Source organism: Camelus bactrianus, chromosome 8, assembly GCF_048773025.1.
Source record: "Camelus bactrianus isolate YW-2024 breed Bactrian camel chromosome 8, ASM4877302v1, whole genome shotgun sequence".
In the NCBI taxonomy this organism is placed as follows: domain Eukaryota; kingdom Metazoa; phylum Chordata; class Mammalia; order Artiodactyla; family Camelidae; genus Camelus; species Camelus bactrianus.
The window spans coordinates 30,897,521-30,913,150 of NC_133546.1; the positions used below are offsets into that span (position 1 = coordinate 30,897,521).

A 15,630-nucleotide genomic window follows, 5' to 3' on the forward strand; every position below is an offset into this window, starting at 1 on the left:
CAGTGTTGAGCACAATTTTTCAGTTATACATGAACATACATATATTCATTGTCACATTTTTTTTCACTGTGAGCTACCACAAGATCTTGTATATATTTCCCTGTGCTATACAGTATAATCTTGTTTATCTATTGTACATATGCCTGTCAGTATCTACAGATTTTGAACTCCAGTCTATCCCTTCCCAGTAGTTTCTTTTCATAGAAAAAGAAACTGAGGTTTAGATTTTATGTAAGTTAAACTTACATAAGTAACTTTACATATGTTTTTCCATAAGTTAAGGTGAATACTTAAAGAATGTGAACTAAATGAATATCTGACTTTTGGAGCTGACGCTTTTGACACGACAGTATATTGAAAGAAAATGAGGTGCAAATTTTTATTTCACATTTTTTTCATATCCATAGTATCTTACATGGCATTTCATGTGTCACTGAATAATTTTATACATATAATAGCATCTATAAAAGTGCTATATAAACCAAAGGGTAAGATTATAGACATTGTTAGTACAGAACATTTGTATAAGTATATCCCAGGAAAATAATTTAATGTATCATTGAATTATTTTACATATACCATTCAGTCTTCATAACAAATACATGATATAGGCAAGGCCAGTAATGCTCATCTGAGGCTATGAAGACACAGTTAAATAAAATTTATGGGTTATATGTGACAGCAGACCACCTGACTTTTGAGTTTAGCTTTCTATTATATGAGAGACGTCTGCATTAATTCTGTTTGGCAAAGGATAAAGTTGTTCTTGTTCTTTATGGTTCGCCTCCTCCCCGCCTTTAATTCAGCTTTATTTCACTTATTTAGTTAATAATCCAAGAATGTTGCTAGAGTAGCAAAAATTTGATTAGAGTCATCTCCTTCAGTATTTTAGGTAATGCAGTGGAGTGGAAGCAGCATGAAAAGCAGCTCCCTGTGTTCCCAGACCGGCCTCCTGGCTGGGTTAAAGTTGACATCTGGGGCGGCTTCTGTTGCTCTCTTCTCCTAGAAAGCCCTGTTTGACTACTTGACACCAGGCATTATCTCTGACCTGAGCATTAGCCCAAGCATGTAGTGCGTAATTAAGCTACTGAGATTGGTTTTCCCTGAGTGGACAGAAGAGCCTTACAAGGTGAGGGCTCTGTTGAAGTGATAAAGCTGATTAGATCCTTAGCAGTAAAGGAATCTGATCTTAGAAATTTCCTCTTGCTCTCATTAATGAGGCAAAGACAATACTTAGCAGGGAAAATGAGGACTAAAAAGAGAAACATTTTTTTTTCTCTACTAAAGAACCAATTCTTCGACTCCCTTTTAAATCAAGGTCTAAATTTATTGTCCAGAATATAGCTCAATTTAAATGAACAAATAAGAAACTTCCTCAAGGGTGTAGTAAACATGTTTAAACTTATCAACTACATGAAGCAAAGGAAAGAAAACAGTTTGAGAGAGTAAAACTAAGAAAAGCTTGGAATTAAAATAATTTAATTAATGCTGACTGCAACAAAACCGAATAACAAACTAATTATACAGATGTGTGGTCTAGTCATAAGAATGTATTTTTTTTCAAAAATAATTTTCTCATTTTTTTCTTTCTGTACCTTCCCTTTCCTTGAACTACCATTGAAGCAAGTAAAACTTTTTCCCTGGGATACACTTATACAAACCTCATATATTAATGTCTATAATCTTACCCTTTTGGTTTATATAGCACTTCTACAAATGCTGTAATTAAATCCTCATAAAAGTTTATAATGAAAGCTGCTTTATCTCCATGTTATGGAGTTGGGACTTGGCTCTAGAACATTATGTGATTTGCTCAAGAATTTGTATAAAGGAGAGTTGGGAGTCAAATACAAGTTTTCTCACCCCCAAGAATGTGGCCTATACCACGACTGCTTCAAGTTATTCATTATTTCAAGTCTCTGAGTCTCCCCTCTATTTCTTGCTAAACCTCTGTTCCAATGTTTAGACGGTGTAGACAGTGACATGACAGTTGTTCTCATATCGAGTACATTTACATGAAAGGCAGATCCTATGTATACACACACTCACACGTACGCATAGATTAGTCCTCCTTTTGTCTTGAAGCATTTGCCTTCCCACAAAGACTCGTTCTGCTGCTTCTCAGCTTTAACGTATTTTAGTGAAATTAACAGTCATAAAGGGCAAACTTGAAGCAGAAAAGAACTAACGCGGGAGCTGGTTTGTGAGGAGCGTGATCCGAGGGCAGAGGAGCCATCTGCCTAGCCCACCGCGTCCCACGGCCGTTGGCTTTGTTGGATGTAGGACTGAGTAAGAGACTGGGAAGGGTGTGATACTGATGACACCACTCTGTAGTCAGTATAATATCTAATGGGTTTGCTATTTAAAAGAACACTAAAAAAATTTAAGTTTAGACTTTTAAAGGAACTTGAAAACCCATTTAAAGGAAATGCCCTTACTGTGTGTGTTTCTTTTTCTTGAGACGAGGTGTAGTGAAGTTAATGGAAGATCCTGGAAGAACCTGGAGTTTGGCTTGGGTCCATCCCCAGCTTTACCACTTGTTAGCTCTTAGACTAGTGCAGTCATTTACCTTTTCTTTACATTGAGGATAAAAATGATACCTACATCATATGATTGTAGTGAAGATTAAATGAATTTATGTGTGTGGAGGTGTGTGGTGGTGTTTGGGGGGGGTGCAGAGAAAGGGAAACAGCACTCCAAACTTGTTTCTTTGTCCTGTCAATTCCTCACAGATTTATTGGGGTTTTTTTTTTTTTGTCTAAAAAGTATAAAAGCTGCCTGCTTTGGCTACTTTTTAGGTCCCATTTCTGTAAGACCTCTCTATATACAATTAAAATTTTGTTTCTTTTTCTCCTGTTAATCTGTCTTCTGTCAATTTTGTTATTAGTCCAGCCAAAAACTCTAGAGGGGTAGAGGGAGAAATTTTCCCCTCCCTGAAAATAGACAATAGCATTATTGACTTAGGGATCCGAGCCAGGAATCAGAATTGTCCTACTATTTCTTTACAACTAATGAATCAGTTAAGTTATGTTTTGTTTATTTCCTTAACATTATTTCTTTCTCTCTCCTTTTTCTTCTCATCTCTTTTCCACTGCTACTAGTATATTATCTGACTGTCTGTTTCCAGTCTTACCTTCTTTGGGACCATCTTCCACCTTTTAGCCAAATATATGTCTAGTAAACCAATTTGATTATATTTTATTCCTACCTTAAACATCAACTTCCAATACATTTTCTAAAATATTTTGCAAAAATACTCCAAAAATAACCTACGTATCTCCACAAATAAAGGAGTCCACAGTCAAATAAAATATTTAAACGTGGCATGCTAAATCTGTGTTCTCTTGAAAAGCCACAGCATGTGTTATTAAGAGAAAAGCTTTATGGAGTTCTGTCAGTGATTGTAACAACACAACTCTATAACTTGAGCTTTTATTTGAGCATGGATTTTAAAAATGATATTTATTGTTGGGGAACCATGGACAGGATATACTTTTGACTTCACTCCGTGGTATTCAAGGTCTTTCATGCCTACCTCTTTAATTTCATCTCTTCCTTCTTGAGTCTTTGTAACCATACAGATTGCATTCATTTAGTCTCCCAAACATCACATTCTTATCTATTCCATTGTATATAGTCCTTTTTGCCTGGTATACCACTAATCTATCTGATGACCTCTGTCTGAAAATTCAGCTACTTAAAAGCTTAGATTATTTGCTGTCTTCACTGGTTAGCATACTGCTTTGGCACGTTGTAGGTTCTCAATGTATGTTAAATAAATAACAAAAATGGAAAAAGTCAATAAGGGAAAATTTAGGGATGTGAGATTTTCTATATCTGCCTATTTATTCTGCCTATATATTGTCCATTCAGAAAATCAAACAACACTTAATAGTCATTGCTTAAAAAACTTGGTGAGAGCTTCTTGACCTTAATAATTTAATTGCTCTTCAAAAAAAAATTGTTTTGTTTACCTGTACAAGGTTTAGGAAATTACAGTATAAGATAAAATTTTAATTCTTACAGGACAAAAATTAAAGTTTAATTTTCTTAAGTGTGTTATAGCTATTCTTTCACTGTGAAAATTCCTTAAAAAGGACTGTTGTAAACGTTTTTTGTTTCTTCTTGACAGGTAATATTTGAAGCTGAAGTCTCAGGAGCAAGAAGTGGCTATATTGCCATTGATGACATCCAAGTCCTGAGTTATCCTTGTGGTAGGTTGTGATTAAGAATTGTTTTTTTCTATATCCTTTCAACACTGGTCTTAACAGTGGTAGTGACTGTTGATTGCTTATCACTTGGTCATTGCTGTTTCCTTTGTTATTGTTGCTCTTAGCCTAGCCTGCTGTTCAGTTTTAAAAGAATACTGAAATATTTCTAGAGTTTTTGAATCAAGTAATTTTCAGACTTTTAACTAATTGCACTGCGCATATTGAAGGACGCTTTTAATTATTTAATTTCTGAAAACTGTTCAAAAGAAAACCACAGTTCCAAAATGGCATCACTTGTCCTAAAAGCCCATGATACAAAACCTGATTTATATCTGAGCTAATTGCGGTTTCAACCTCTTCCAGAAGTATTAACTTAATTGACCAATCTTTGTTTTCCAGTTAAGCACCAGTAAGGTAATCTGTCATGTGGTCCCTCTCCATCCCCAGAGGAAGAAGAGAGATGATCTGCATGATAAAACCCTTGCTGTTTCTTTTCCTCCCCAAAGAAGAGGTCCTGGCCTAACAATATATATTTTTTTCCTAATAGCTCCCTTGCCCACCCTCCTTTCATTTTGTACAAGCCCTTGGACCTGTCTTCTAGTTGCTGGAAAGGATGCTGCCTGATTCATTGATCTCCTAATAAAGTAAATTAAATCTTTAATTTATTTAGCTGAATTTTTTTACCAGAACAAAATACAAATGTAAATGAAACTCTAGGTAGAACTTGTTACATTTTTGGTAGTATTAAATTGTCTAGGAAAGCAAAGAAGAATAACAAATCAGAGTTCTATGGAAAGAAAACAAAAAAAAAGCCTCACTAAATTTCTTGATCTGCTGAGTTGAAAGCTGGAGTGAAATGAAGAGAATAAATTAATTCATCTTATTCCAAACTTAATTTTTTTTACATCATAATAAATATCTGATTTATTCACAGTAAACAATGGAACAATAGAAAGCAAACAAAACAAGAAACTCAATTTGTTAACACATAGTTTTGTATGTCCTTAGATGCACATCGGTTGGTCTTCAGATGGTGTGACTAAATTTGTGTTTACATCATATCCCCTGAAAGAAAATCATTGCATGCATTCAGTAGAGCCAGGCATAAAACAGCTGGCATAAATTCAGAATTTAGCTGTATCTCCCAACAGAAGCGTTTTATAGGACCATGAATTCTAGATGATCTGTTCAGTAATCGTCCTGGTGGAAATTGTCTAATACGTTGTAAGCAGCATGCACAGGGCGCACTATGCCAGGGGCCAAGGTTTGTGCTACTGCTGAGTGGTTTTCAAACCCTGGATTGCTTGGCCCTTCCCCTGGTTCTGATTCTGTAGGGCTGGGGTGGGGCCTGAGTATTTACAGTTCTAATAAGTTCCCAGGTGATACTAATGATGCTGGTCTTGAGTTTGCAGTTTGAGAACCACTGTCTGGCTCATGTTCTAGTGTAAGCATTCTTTTTTCCAAAGCATCCAAAGATGAGAGGCACTGGAGAAAGATGTAGCAGGCAAGGGTCAAGTGATTTATTCCATGTGGTGTATTCTAAGGAAAACAAAGGAGAACAAAATTATCTCATTCAAAGTTCAGACTGGTTTAATAATTCCTTCAACCTATTCACATACGAGAGCGGTGTTTCCGTCCACTGTTCATTTACACTTCTTGAAAGAGAGATGTTAAAGAAAGGCTCTCATGATAAACAAATTGAAACTGTATATAAACTGAGCACAGCAGTAGTTTCATTGTGATATATATAGTCCTTCCTGAGCTTTCTTCTACTCTGAGACTTAGCATTTCCTGTTTATATTTCCTTTCAGTTGAAAACAGGAATAAGCTTCAGTTTTAAAAGGTAATTATAGAGAAGACTTGTTTGACAGTCATATAACTCACGTATATTTTGACTGCAGTCATCATTTTTTTGTTGGTCTAATATTTCTTTTGGGTAACTTTCCTAGGACTATAAAGGGATAGGAGGTGGATTTAACAACAGTTAAGCTGATACTCTATTTGAGAGAAACAAGAACAGTCCCTTGTTCTTTGAAGTGCTAGAAGATTATAGTCATTGAAATAAAAAAAAGAAGATCTAACTGCTTAGAGAAACCGAATAGTTCAACAGCCATGTATATATCAGTATTTGAGATATCATTGTATGTTTTCATTATGTTTCTTTTATGCTCTGCTTTGTGTCGATTTGATCTCTCTTGCTTGCTTTGACTTGTAACTATTTTATTATCACCCATATGCAGCAGGCTACAGGGGTCCTCCAGCAGTAATCAGCTGTATTCATTGGGTGCTCACTCTGTACAGAACAATCCTTTAGCAATTAAGAGGCAATAAGTAATAGAGCTATTGAGAAAAAGAGAAATGAGAGTGAGAGAGGAAACAGTGTCTCTCAGCACAAAGAAAATTCGGTTTTCTTCCATATGACATTAGTCTTGGCCAAAGGTTTTCACAACATTATTCTGTTGGGAAAAAGTAATATGGCGTGTTTTCTTCATGTGAAGAAGATAATTTTTTTCTTGCCTTCACAGATAAATCTCCTCATTTCCTGCGTCTGGGGGACGTAGAGGTCAATGCAGGGCAGAATGCTACATTTCAGTGCATCGCTACAGGCAGAGACGCTGTGCATAACAAGTTGTGGCTTCAGGTAAGGCCAAATTGGCAGCTGAGCTAAAGGGTATATACTTCATTTAAAAAAAAATCACAAATGTACTGTTTGTGATCTCATCCTTTTTGCCTGTTTGTGTGTGTTGGGGGAGGGTGGGATATGTGTATGACAGGTTGTCTTTTGTGTAGGTTTGATTTAATTGGCTGGCAGATTCATTTCACATATTTCCATTTGCCAAATATGAGTGAAAATATAACACTGTATACTTAATAAGTATTTGGGTTAGTTTCTCATGAAACCTAATGATTCTCTAATGTCATGTCCAAACTGTAAAAACCATTTTTCGAGATCCATTTCAAAATAGGAAAAAAAAAGAAAATTGCCTCCTTTAATATTTTGAAAACCCAACTTACAAGAGCATAGTACTTAAGTAGGAACTGTCATACTCTGATAAATTTTTAAAAAGTATTTTAAGAAACCTTTGGGAGCATTTCTGGAAATGTGAATTGGAAGAGAGCCAATTAAATTCGTTTCAGGATTTTTGTGTATAAGAGTTAATCACAGATCTGAGGACAAGATATTTGCCTTGCACATATTAAATCTTCAATAAATGTGTATTTAATGAATTGCAGTTTAGCATACATGTTGGGGAAATGTAAATGGTGCATATAAAGAGCTTTAAAAGACTCAGTGAGAAAATAGTGACTAAGGAAGGAATGTGCCTTGTCTTAATGTGAATGTCACGCCTAGGGTGGGGGTGGGGTGGCCGGGATTGGGAATGAAACTAAGAGCAGCTCTAAAGCCATGAGGCTGGATTTAGGACAGATGACTTTGAGCTAAATATCTGAAGCTAGAATGTAAGTAATAATATTCTCAGAGCACCTTTATTGTTATTTTTATTCTATTTGCAGCAGAATGGGGAAAGGGATTTAATTCATTAGAATTTTAAATTCCTGAGAATGCCAATAGAGACTAAAAAGAAAAATCATTAGCTTAGTTTCTTGAGCATAGACATCAGACTTCATTTTACGGTATCTTTAGAGAGGTAAAATTAGAGTTGAGGACCATCATTAGGTTGCAGGAGGTTAAGGTAATGATTATAATAAATGATTATTAAAATCATACCTATAGGATAATGCCTGATATTGTACTGGGTGTTATGAATGTGTGTGTGTTTGTGTGTGTGTTTATTCATTTCCCACATCCAGTTGGATAACAGATGTATTTCATATAAATCTAACTAATTATCACTACTTTGGTAATTTATTTGATATGTAGGTATCAGGATACACCAGCCTGAATATGTGAAAAGGAAATAAAGTCCCTCTTTTTCTGTAATTATGCTGATTTCCCCTATGGATATGGAAATACAAGATAATTCTTTCTGGAGAAGGTATTGTGTAAAGTGTGGCCTGTTTCATCAGTCAAACATCAAGTCAGAATCCCCCTTACTTTCACTCTCAGCCTAAATAATCTGTGTTAAAAATGTTTTCTGACATATTTTCTAATTATTTTGCTAATCATTCTTCACTTAGGTGGGACATTTTTGGCATTTGATTTTAGCTGTGGTCCGGGTAGTCTTGTCCTGCAGAGCCAGAGCCTCTGCAGTCAGCCCCTGGTTTTATGCCCCAGGATTTAAATGTGACATTGAAATAAAAAGGGTTTTGTGTACTTAGACACCAGCTGCCTTGTGGCAACAAAGACTTTCTGGCCCTGCTGGTCTGAGTGGGTTGCAGTCAAAATAGTGCTCATTTATTGTTTTTTTTTTTTTCCTATTTTGTGGATTGGCTCATTTCATTCCAGTTTTTAAAAAATTTTTCTCTTGCCATTTTTCAAATAAAGATGAGAGCTAAAAATACTCTGTTCAATTCCTATTCTGCTTTTTTTTTCTCTTCTTCTTTCTCTTTCCATTTTCTAAGGTGAATTTGTGTATTTCTCTTCTATTTTGACATTCATATTGTCCAGTCACTCAGTAAAGTACCTATTCACCTTATTTGTGAAAAAGCTTTCCTTACTTTTTCAATAATACCACTTAAATTACCTTAACTTATTCTCTTAAATCATTCTTCTCCATATTTAAGAAATTTTGAAAATTATAAGCTGCCTAGTTTAGGAGTGTTTGCAAATAAATAAGACTGAGCTATAGAGATATAGATACATAGATACAGTTGATATCCGTATCTACAAAGTGAGTGAATCAGAAGGTGGTCAATGATTTAAAAAAAAAAAAAAGATCCATCTTTTGCTGAAAGTAATGGAAACATAAAGGAGGAAGAATCCTGATTCCACAATGGATCTAAAAGCCAACCCATACAAATAGATGTCAAGTCATTTTTGCTTGGGGAAGAACAATTTCCTAAAGATCAAGAGGCCCAGTTCTTAATTCTAAGCTTCTCTAACCTTTTAACTCTTCTAACCCAGTTAATTGTATGGGCTTAGAGAATTCATTGAATGCTTCCAGGCCTCAATTTCCTTATCTGTGGAAGATGTGGATTGAGACTAAACTTCCTTCCAGCTGTATGATGCTAAACTAGGTCCTTACATATTTTTGATGGTCTGAAACATAGCCTTGATCACTTTTTGTTTGTTTGCTTGATGTAAGAATGTAAAATTTTTAAGTTATTAGTGTTTTATAGGGAAAAATGGTCCCTTAAATTGTGTCATTGTGAGAACAACTGCTTAAAATATCTTCTGACAGTACTGAGAATGAATGTACTGTGAATCAACTCAAAATGAAAGGTCTTTGCATCTTACTACAAAAGGGATGGCATAATTGGAGTAGCTGTTACACCTGCCATGGTCAGGTGTGATAAAAACAGCAACCAACTTTTTATGTCCTTTACATAATTTATATTGTATACTGTTGAGCTCCAATTGGTAAATGTTATTTAAATATGAGGTGAAAGAACAAAAACTATAAAAGCAGCAGCTAGTTTTCAATTTAAAGGAAAAATGATACACTACAACCACCGTGAAAAATAATTATCATAACACCTTATATTTAAAGTAATTTATGTATAGAAATACATTTAGAGAATACCTTCTCTTATTGTTTATTGTCTTTAGCTCACAATTGATATTTCAATCATTTTTATTGTTTAAAATAACAACAAATTAGATAAATTAAAAAGTGGAGTGCAAAAAAGCAGACACTTAATGAGTTACTTGAGATAATGTAGGATAATCCATAAGGCATATCATAGTGGTTCTAACGTGTCTTTATGGAGTATTCTTTCCTATAAGGTCTCAGATTATATAGTCTCGGCAGTAGGTCATTCACTCTAGACATTTAGAAAACAATGATAAAATATATACACCAAATTAACCCCCCTGTACATGAGTGAACTACTGATGTATAAAACAGTATGGATGAGTGTTTTTAGAAGTCTGTTGAGTGTCAGCAAGCTATGAATATGGTGAAATCATGATGCTTTGTAGAACAGAGTTTTACAAAGTATGTTACGCAGTTAATTCATGTTGGATAAGGGAGTTAGAATAAAGTCTTTAGTTGCTTATAGAGAATTTGCAAATTCCTTTTCTTTCATAAAGCTCAACAAAGTAGTGTATATTCTAGATATGAACACAGTATTTTTTTTCAGCTTACAATTTGCAGTTTTTTTTCCCCACATGAACAGATGTTTCTCAATGCTTACATCAAGTTTTAGAACCAAACCCCCAGTGGTAGACAATTTGTGGTTCATAAGTTAAGGCTTATGGTAAAACGCAGGTTATAGGAGTAAGATCACAAGCGAAATTGTAATGTATAATTTATACTGAAATAAAATAGTAAAAAGTCTGGTTATGTTCCTGAGAAGAATAATTTTCTCACAGGAAAGAGAGAAAACTAGGTTATATATTTTTGTAGGTTGAAAGTGTTAGTCATGTCCTTTTTATTGCAACTCAGTAATACAGATAGTAGATACAGTGATGGCAGGAAAAAATTCAAATTACATAAACAACTACCATATATGACACAACAGCTCCACTTCTAAGTATTTACATAAGAGAAATAAAAGCATGTGTTCACACAAAGACTTGTGGAAGAATGTTTATAATAGCTTTATTCATAATAACCAATAATTGTAAAGAGCCCAAATGTCCATTAACAGGAGAAAGGATAAGTAATTAGTGGTTTATTCAAGCAATGGAATGCCACTCAGCAATTAGAGTGCACTGCTGATACAGGCACCAGTGTGGATAAAGCTCTGCAGTGTTAACGTTTTCAGAAAGAGGACTGACCACAAGAGTGCATGCCACATGACTCCATTTATGTTAAGTTCCAGGAGAGGCAATGCTGATCTATGGTGATAGACTTTAGAATAGTGTTTGACCGTCGGGGGTGAGAATCAACTGGAAGTGGACAAGGAAACTTTCTGAGATAATGTGAATGTCATATACCTTTACTGGGGTTTTGGGGTCTATAGGTATATATACATTTGTCAGAAGGTAAGATTTATCCAATTTGCTATAATAAACCACAAATGAGGAAAAAGTGAGTCTGTGAAATATTTTATCAAAGAACCAAATCATTGGTAGTACAAACCAAATCAGAGATGGCATACAAACATTTCCTGCATATTTGTCCATCTTGTCCATTTGAAGTGATTTAATTAGGTTCAAAGGTAGTTTTTCATCATGAGTCTTAGCTGAAATATAGAATAAAGCATGTTCTGAGTCCTCTATTATCACAACATGTTATAACATTTGAGGATGTGAAGAGTTGAAACAGGGGCTGGACTGTAACTTATAAATTAGCATTCTTTCATGAAGGTCCAGTGTAAGTGGACACCTACATGGCAAATTAAATAGAGCCCATGGCTGGAACGTCTGTCAGACCATATGCTTTGGCTTTAGGTTCAGTGTAGAAACTAAAATGCTAATGACTCCATCCGTCATTACAGAGCTTGGTGGGCATACATGATTGAGCTGGACAGAGAAATTCACCAGTGGAGTTATTGAACGTAGGGAATTGTGTGGGGAGATTTGGTGGCACCATTTGTTTTGGTGAATTGAAATGAGGCTGTTAATGTGTGACTGGTAATCCTATGCAGATTGCCATCAAAGCTGTGGCAGTTGGGCCAGCCTGTCAGTGATCTCCGCAGGTGCTGGCACTGTGCCTCCCGAGTGGGCTTGCCAAAACAGGAAAGTCAGCCATCGCTTTGCCCTTGGTGAGGCTCGTCTCTGCTAATGTAGTGTGATACAGCTGGTTTCTCAGCCAAAGGAAATGTCATTCCTTATGGAGCAGTAGATAATTTAAGCAATAGATTGAGAGTAAAATTAGTACAATGAGATGCAAATTGCTCTAAAAAAAAACGAGAGAGAGGCTGACCTTTTGCAGTACCAACTGTTGTCAGCTGAGGGTCAATGAAAATGGTTGGTCTGAAACTTTTGGCTACATAGTGTTTTATCTATACAGGCACATGTCATAGCCTTGTTCCTGTACTACATGTGAACATCGTCACACAGCAGTGGAAATCAGAAGCATGATTGTTTAAAAAAATGAATTAATTTGAAAGTACAAAAATTTTACCTGATGAAATATATCGCTGCAATATTTCACATGCCAGCTGGTCATTGCTCACAAAGCACTTTCTGATGCCCCATGCTATAGTCTTTTCCCATGCTTCTTTATACTGCCATATAAAGTGCCTGGATGTTTGTAGCAGGTTTAATTTTCACAAGAGATTTTACTATCCCTGAAACTATTTTTTTTTTGAGAAAAAATTCTGGTAAGCTTTCCTTCATTTCAATGAAGGGAAAAGCTTGGAAGAAATTAATCTATGTCTAGAAACATGCAGTTTACAGTGGGCAATTTGTTGAAAACTAATTTGAGAGAACTATTTCAAAGCCAAAGTGATCAAGCATGTAATATGTGATTAGCTCACACTGGGTACCGTGGGAAGAGGGGGAGAAAGGATTGAGGTTTAGTGAAATTGTCCTAATGTCTGGACTTGATGAAAGTTCTGATATTTTCAAGATTATTGGCCCTAAGTGTAAATGACACATACCTGAAATATTAGAAGAATAAAAGGCTGTATATAATTACCAGGATAGTGGGTAAAGCTGAAGACATGATGTGAGATGGGAAATGGTATAAATATATTTTGAGATTTGTGGGAGAATGGATAAATTTATTAATATCTTAGAATATTGGGAATGTATACAAGGGATTTAATTTGTTTTTTATAGATACCAAACTACAGTAATAACTAATGGTTTGAAGCTATTTGGTGAGAGATACAAGCTGATTATAAGGAAGAACTTTGTAATTGTAGGGCTGCTGAAACCTAGATTGAGTTACTCCAGGAGGTAGTAAAAGTACAATTAGTGGAAGTATCCAAGCATAATCTGGATAAGCAGTTGCTAGAGATGTAGAGGACATTCAGGTACAAGGCTGAATGCTTTTCAAGATCCTTTCAGCCCTGAGAGAATAAGAAAAGACCATATGGAATCAAAGCACTCTACTGTTTCAAAGCTGACAGAGAGCATTTGAGACTGGAGTGTTTGGTGAAATCATCAAGGAAGCTTCAACTGAACCCTTGAAGGACATATAGGACTTGGATAAGCAAAGATCAAGTGGGCTTTGTTATCACTGCAGTTTAGTGTATGCGTGTCGGGGGTGGAGAAGTCACATCAAGAGAAGGATGTTCTTGAAGTGGAAGGTTCACAATGAAGTAGAGGTAGGTATGGTTTATGGTAGGGTTGGGCCTAGGCCTTCATAGAGACAAAAGCAAGAAAGTGGCCCCTGCAAGCAGTACAGACATCAGGTCGTGAGGGCCTAGGACTGGACAGTGCTGGTGGATTTGGGGGAAAAAAATGTGAGGCAGGAAGGAGAGGGACCAATGAAAGAAGACAACAGAGTTTGGATCTGGTTGGTACCAGATGAAAGAATTTGGGAGAATGTGAGAGTGAAATAACAGAGAACTTTAAAAAAATTTCTTCCTCAACATTTATTTTTTACAGCCAGTTTGTGAGTTTTTCTCGTTTTCCATCTTGGAATTAATTTATCTGTTGGACTCCTTCATTTACTTTGTTTCCTTTCTGCAGTTGATAATTGCATATAAGTTTTCTGAAATAGGAGTGAAAGATGAGGAGATATTCTCATTCCTTTTGACTCTTTTTAGCCTTAAAAAATGTTTACCAAGACAGTTTTAAGCTTGTGGCCAAATTAAGCCTCTGGGTGGTCCTGATTGAACTTAGGAGAGTTCATCTATAGGGAGGCTGTTGGTGCTTTCAGCCTTGGCTTCTGTGTCTTGTGGTTCACTCAACAGGACTGGTGTCAGAGAGGAGTGGTAACATGTCTGTTGTGCTTTCCTGACTTCTTGTAAAGTTTTTATAAACTGATAGATGGACGCTAGCCTGCTATTTCATTCTAATTTTCTCTGTTTAGCCATAGTTCAAGCATTCGTGATTTTTTCCTGTGAATATGCTGATTGACAATTAATTCTGCTAAGAGACCATGGTATACTTGGTAACTAGTAGCCATCATTCTTGTCACTCTTGCTTTTCTTCAGGACATTGGTTTATTCGAGTTTGTGGCGTTATATTCATGGCTTCATGGAATGAATTGTAATCACTGGATGTGAAATAAAATCACTGACCAAGTGTTATGGATTATACTTGTTTATCATTTACTCTCGGCATTTGTGGTATACATGTATGTCAAGAAGAGCATCAGAAAATTTAGCTGTATTTAATTCTTTGAATTGCTAAATATTCCTGAGGTCGTTGTGGTTGGCTTTCTGTGGCTTTCTACCATGAAGAGTTCAATGCCTTAAAGATAACTGCATTCTTTTTCTTCTTCAGTAATTTATAAACTCTGAATGTGTTTTCTACACATTACATAATTGATTATAAATGAATAATGTGTGGAATATTCCTTGCATTCTTTGTCTATCCCTGGAGCACGACTGTAAAAGCCTGGTAGTCATAGAAGCTCAAGGATTTCTTCTTATCAATATCTATAAATAACAATTTACTGCTTTCTCTGTGCAGGAATAATGCACTCTCCTACTGTTCATAGAGCTGTCTTTCCAGTGTGGTTTTCAGGTGTGTCACGTCAAGCACTTTTCCACTGAGCTCCTGTGATCAGAATTACAACATGGGTGCTCTGGCAGGGGGCTGGCTTTCTTCTTTATGAAAACCAGTCTGATTTAAAGATCCAATATTTATAAAATTATGTTAAAATAAAATATAGAGAAAACCTCACAAAAATTGAGAACTATGGATCAATGAGTTTTTATAGGATACTCACCACACAGGTCAGGAAAAAGGCTTTCCCAGTCCGCCTAGAGACACCTTCCAAGGGCTCCATCCCAGACACAACTGAGCTGTCTCCTAATCCAACAAGTAATAATTACCATGACTTTTAGCCCTTGTAATTTTTTCATTTTTTTTTCACTTACATATATACAATGTCCTTAGGCACTATAGATTAGCCTCTTGTCGATTTAAAAAAATACATCTTTTAAAGTGTCTTTTAATCTGTGTGTTTGTCCTCTACCCCTTTTTTTTCTCCCTCACAATTTATCTGTTGAGGAACCCAGGCCATTTGACTTGTAGTTTTCGCACAGTCTGCATTTTACTGATTGCATACAAATGTCCTCTTCAGTTCAACATGTTCCTTTCAATTTCCTGAAAATTGGCAGCCAGATCTAGAGTCAAGTTTGATCCCCTGGCAGTGCTAGGGGTGCTGCTTGGCGTGATTACAGGGGGCACAGAATGTCTCATATCTCTTTTTGTGATCCTGGTACCTGTTGATGCCTAATGTTCATATCCATTGCTCTCGGTTGTAAATTGTGATATTCTAAAAAAAAT

General features: G+C 35.8%; 1 protein-coding gene across 5 annotated transcripts in view; it reads left to right on the forward strand.

Moving 5' to 3' along the window:
* Window positions 1–15,630, forward strand: part of PTPRK (protein tyrosine phosphatase receptor type K) — a 510,632-nt gene that overhangs the window by 250,464 nt on the left and 244,538 nt on the right. For all 5 annotated transcript variants that reach the window (XM_074368389.1, XM_074368386.1, XM_074368385.1 and 2 more), the window contains exons 4-5: window positions 4,133–4,214; window positions 6,737–6,852. In XM_074368389.1, coding sequence (XP_074224490.1) covers window positions 4,133–4,214; window positions 6,737–6,852 — 198 coding nt within the window. The remainder of the gene's footprint in view (window positions 1–4,132; window positions 4,215–6,736; window positions 6,853–15,630) is intronic.